Source organism: Lissotriton vulgaris, chromosome 10, assembly GCF_964263255.1.
Source record: "Lissotriton vulgaris chromosome 10, aLisVul1.2, whole genome shotgun sequence".
Classification (NCBI taxonomy): domain Eukaryota; kingdom Metazoa; phylum Chordata; class Amphibia; order Caudata; family Salamandridae; genus Lissotriton; species Lissotriton vulgaris.
In genome coordinates, this window is record NC_141698.1 from 42,979,873 (window position 1) to 42,985,654 (window position 5,782).

A 5,782-nucleotide genomic window follows, 5' to 3' on the forward strand; every position below is an offset into this window, starting at 1 on the left:
TAAAAGATGGAGCAGTATGTAATAACTAAAACAAGACCAAAATGACAAACCTCCAGCCAAAGGGCCAAAAATCATAAAGTGCCAACTGCGACTATCCGGTTTTTTCTTGACCAGTTCAAAGTCAAAAGTTCAAGCTGCCTGGGATGGAGCATCATTTGGAAAAAAAAAACCTGAATATTCCCACTGACAGTTTACTTTCTCAAGATGTGTGCCAAGAGTCCCAGTGAAGAAAGTCACAGAAAGCAAGGAGAGTATCATAGGCGGTATGGTGTAAAGGCGTTGTGGATGGGCATGCTGGAGTTTTTTGTTGGTGGTCCCCAGTGGGCTGGCGGGCTGGCAGTGACTTGCACTGATTTTAGGGGTGAGTGGCATGGTTTTGGTGTGAATGGCCCGTTTGTGATAGCAAAGAGCCCAAACGCTTAAATTTAACAGCTTAAGAGCCACACCAAGAGATAAGGACCTGAGGGGCACCTCTTGGTGGTCAGGAACTTGCTTGTATTTTATATCTCTTCATGTGGGTGAACCATTGCTCTCTCGTTCCATGCTAGGATATTGTATTCATAAAATGTAAATCTATATTTGTAAAGCACAATCTACTTACCATTACGAGCCTCAAGGCGCTAGGGGCTGTTGTGGAAATTAAGTGAGCTATTGCCCAGAGTCACATGGTGCTGAGCTGCCGCCGGAGCCAGGGATGGAACTGTGAGCCCTGTGCTCCGTAGTCAGCTGCCCTGTCCACTGTACCACACCTCTCCACATTTGTTTTCAGCCATGGCAGTGCCATATCTCTACATCCTGATGGGCGCATTTTTACCACAGTGTGGTTATCTATTTAACCCCATTTGTGTACTCCGTTGAATGTATGTACATTTCTAAAATAATTGTGTTGCTTTGTGAGATATTAAAATCCCAGCTCCTATCCATGGGAAAAGCTTATCAAACTCACTAAGCCAAACATCTTGCACTACAACCATGTGCTTTACAACTTTCCCCTCCATAACTGGTGAAGTACCTATAATAAACAGTTTAATCAATTTAGATGAAGTTCCCTCTCCTGTCTACTCAATTATCTTCCTCTTACCCCTGGGTCTAAAATTTCTATCAGTGTTAAAAGAAGTTACAATCACATCAATATCATTAACCAATATTTAAAATGATATAATCAAGCTACCATCAAACCAAGTCACCTACCATTGGGGTAAGTGGGAGACCCCTACTGAGTTCCTACTCTGATTCGTCCACTATGGCACTATTCTGCGTGGTTGGTGCTTCAGGGTCTTATTCCTGCTTGTCTGATCCAGAATCACTGCATTTCTCTACCTCCACTACCACCAGCACCATTTCTTTCAATGCTTGTTCTTTCATGGTTTTACTTCATGGTTTCTTGTTGGAGCGGCATCTTTTCTTGCCTGAGAACCACTTTCCTTCTGAGTCCCTAGGGCTTGTTGGGAGTATCTCCCACTTATACTCCAATCAGATCCCTGCCTCCTTTGGGATTAAGAAATGCAATGTTCTCCAGTCATCTAATACCGTACATTTTTGCCAGGAGCATAAAAGCACATTTTATGTTAATTTTTCAGAGTCGTTGTTTCATCATAAGGAAAGATTAATGCTTCTTTTGAACTTCTGCAAGAGAATCCAGAAATGTTTACATTTTTCTGTTTTCAAAAAGCCATGGACCTTTTGTTCTGTAAATTAGAAGAATATTGTCCCTGTCACAAAAATAAACCATTCTCACCACCATTGGAAGCACAGAGAAACCAGAGTACAGCTAGGAACCCTATGGGCATGTTCCACTGAGAAGAACATAGATGTCTTGCCCCCAACACCTTGTTTGAGAGCAAGTCTTTCATAACTATGTCAATGCTTAGGCCCTTGGGTAGACCAATCACCCTAATATTTTTGTCGTACAAACAGCCTTCCATGTCATTCTGCCTTTCCACCTGGAATCTGAACTTCACTTTGAAGTGCCTTTAGCTGTGTTTGTGTGATGTTCTCCGTATGGTGCATCATTTGCAAAGGGGATTCATTATTGTCTACATTCTCCTTAAGTATCTTATTGTCTTTCCTGAGAAGAGAATCTATTTGGGGTTCCAAGTACCCCTGGGCGTAGTTGCGCTACGCGTAGCTACGTGAAGTGCACTTCGCACTACGCAAGCTATGCGTAGCTACGCGAACTGCGTAGTTCACTGTGCAAAATGCTGTTCGCACTGATTGCACAGTGCAGGATGCTTGTCCGCACTGTGCAATCAGTTCAAACCGCATCTTGCACAGTGCAAGCGGTCATTTTCTGCCACTCGATTAAATATGTACTCGAGCTGTAGCTTTTTCAATGCGGACTGGTAGTTTCTCATCGTGAGCATACGCGACCACTCACAATGAGAAACCTGACCTCCCAGCATTGAAAATCTCGCTTGGAGGTTTATTTTCCACGCTCGCGATTGGTATCTTGATGTTGCTAATCGCAAACAAGGAAAAAGTCTTGCCGGGATGTTATTTTGCTCGCTCGCGGTCACAAACTTGACATTGAAGATTGCGAGCAAGCAAAAAATGCCTGCTACGCGTTCTTGCACTGTGCTACGTGCTATTCGTGGGTGTTTCCACGCCCAGGCCTAGTTCCTAGGAGGTTCCAAGAGAGCTTGCAGTATTTCCTCTACATTTGCTGGTGTGCATTACTAGATCAAGTTCAGGAGATGGGGGGTTCAAGTTCAGCACTGCTATGCACTCCAGGCCTGTCCTTGTAATCACCTTGTACCACATTCTGACAACATAGGACTAGGAGACAGTCCCTCATTTCCCAAATGGAATGTCATCTACTTGCTGCAATGCATTCTCCACAATACATCTGCAGGAAGTTCTTTTCCATATGCCCTCTGCTTCATTTTGCATGCAGGTGGTATTGAGCTCGGAGGCATGATTGTTCCTTTGGGAATGTAAATGCAAGGATTTCTATGTGAATAAGGATTATTTAATGGGCATCGGGATGGAGCTTACAACTATGTGACTCCCAGTGGCCATCTTGACACAGCCTCACACATATTTGTCATTAAAATATGTCTGTGCAGAATGTCTGTCATATGTGCCATTATGTTTTCTTGTTCACCCCCAGTGCATTAAGTGTCAGGCATGTTTCATTTATTAACATTTATAGACATACCCTCACAAACAAAAGTCACATGAGATACCGCCAAACCACACTTTGCGTAATTTCATTAAAACACAGAAAAAGAAAAAAAATAGCCAATTCCTTTATGTGACCAAAAAGACAACCATATTATTAACTTTGAAATTACATACAGTGTTAAGTATTATACTGATTTGAATCTTGAGAATCATGCTAATATCACAGTATTCAACCTCCTTATAATACAAAGAACATGAAAAACCGGATTTATTTAAATATTGAAATCCTTCCTTACATAAAGTGCCATGCCAATTCACACTACACAGGGATGATTTGAGCCTTTCAAATCATATCCTGCCTGAAGTTGCTTAACACCGGCCTTGCAAGATGATGCTCTACTGCACCAGTGTGATGCTGAACTTAAATGTTAATGTGCATGCTTTAACCTGTTGTCGATAGAATTCTTAAAACCATAACACAAAAGGCTGGCCTCAACTGCTGATTCTTGCCAGTAGACCCTGAATTAGAAATACATGTTGAGGCTTAAAGAACATATTCTAGTGGACCAGCTTACTTCATCACCCTTACAGCAATGCACACCACAAGTTCACATTACATTGAGTACTGGTGGAGTGATTGCAACAAAGAATGATGAATCTTACCATATCCTGGTCACTCATATTGCACTCAATTTGATGGGTACCTTTTTAAGAGCCATATTTAAAATTTGGCAAATGGGGAAAACTCATCACAAACGTGGTGGATATGTAATCTGGCATTTAACTAGTGCCATAGGCTATAACAAACTTGTGATATAACAGATGGGACATCCACTGGTGATTACCCACATACTCACAATACATATTTTGTGAGGGATAATGATGATTACATATAACTTTTTAAGTGTCAGGTGAACTCCGCAGACAGGAAAGAAAATCTGGAATCTATCAGGGTGTTCCTGCTAGGGAAACTTGGAAAAGCCATGAATTAAGTACCATCACTGGTGGGAAGTTATACAGACAACGTCTTTCTAGAATGATGTGCCAAAGAAATGATTATAAGTCTTGAAACTTTAATTCTTCATAGGAAAGCCCATTTTTGGAAGGGTCAGCTGCCATAGGTATACCATAAGAGCTATAATTTAATTCATTGAATTAAAGCTTTATCACACTGTCGATATTGTACAATCAGACATGAAGAACTGATCAATAGACATTGATGTAGATTGTGCAAGAATTTCAACAGTAGTTACATAACAGGCAAAATAATGCCATAGTTTTGATGAGCTCTGAGATTCAATTAGAGTACTGAAGTGATTGTGTCATCTTTCTTACAGTTTCCACCTTTGTTCTCCATGGACCCAAATAATCAGACAATGGAGTTCATTCTCCTGGGGTTCTCCAGCCAGCAACAAAAGTCTGTAGGCATCTTCTTGCTCTTTCTCATCATCTACATCATCACACTAATAGGAAATATTTTCATCATATTGGTTATTCGATATGAGCCCGAACTGGATACTCCTATGTATTTCTTTATTTCCATCCTATCCTTTGTTGATATTTGTTTTTCCACTGTCACTGTCCCCAGGCTGTTAGTGGACTGCCTGATAAAGGTGAGATCCATTTCATTCACAGCATGCTTCACGCAGATGTACTTTTTTATGTTCCTGGGTATCACAGAAGACTTCCTTCTTGCTGCGATGGCTTATGACCGCTTGGTGGCCATCTGCAAGCCCCTCCACTACACTGAGTTGATGAACTCCCTGCTGTGCAAGGCTTTGGTGGTTGGATCCTTCCTTGGTGGCTCCTTGCACTCATTACTGCACTGCATCACCATCTCCAAATTGTCCTTCTGTGCTAACAACCACATCCACCACTTCTTTTGTGACTTGACATCACTGCTCAAGCTTTCCTGCAGTGACACCTACACCAATGAACTTATTCTATTCACAGAGGGCACCCTGGTCAGTATGAGCCTTTTTCTGTTCATACTTATTTCCTACATAATTATTATCTCCTCAATTCTGAAGATTCATTCAGGAAAAGGGAGGTGGAAGGCATTCTCTACTTGCTCATCCCACCTGACTGTAGTTTTCTTCTTTTATGGCACAGCCTCTTTCATTTATTTTCGACCTACATTGAGCTACTCATTACAATATGACCTGATTGTAAGTGTTGTGTACTCTGTAATAACTCCCATGTTAAACCCATTCATCTACAGCTTTAGGAACAAGGAAGTTAAGGAGGCGCTAAGGAAAACAATACAGAGAATAATTTACTCCAAACATAAATGATAATGTTTTGTTTAGGATTGCAGTTGACACATCAGTGGCCTTCAAAACAGATGTGTAACTCTTTGAAAATTGACAGCTGACATATGGTTTAGAACATCTGGATTGATCTAAGATCACTCTCCAAAGAAGGATTAACACTTTTCTTCCTGCAATCATTTTCCAATCCAATGAAACAAGTAACTATCCTCTCAAGTATTGACATAATTCAGTAGTCTGCAACATTATATTCTACCATCACCAAGAAGAATGTGCCTTTGGTCCAGGTGCTCTCTAAACAAGTGCTAAAGGAAGCATGACCACATCACCCCCAAACTCAGGGTTCTTCATTTGCACCAATGCACATCAACTTTAAGGTACCTCACATT

General features: G+C 41.2%; 1 protein-coding gene across 1 annotated transcript; it reads left to right on the top strand.

Moving 5' to 3' along the window:
- Positions 1 to 4,478: 4,478 nt before the first annotated feature.
- LOC147684514 (olfactory receptor 1f45-like) lies at positions 4,479 to 5,417 on the top strand. Its single transcript, XM_086939675.1, has one exon. It carries the CDS (start codon positions 4,479 to 4,481, stop codon positions 5,415 to 5,417), a length of 939 nt encoding a protein of 312 aa, XP_086795801.1.
- The last annotated feature ends 365 nt before the right edge of the window (positions 5,418 to 5,782 follow it).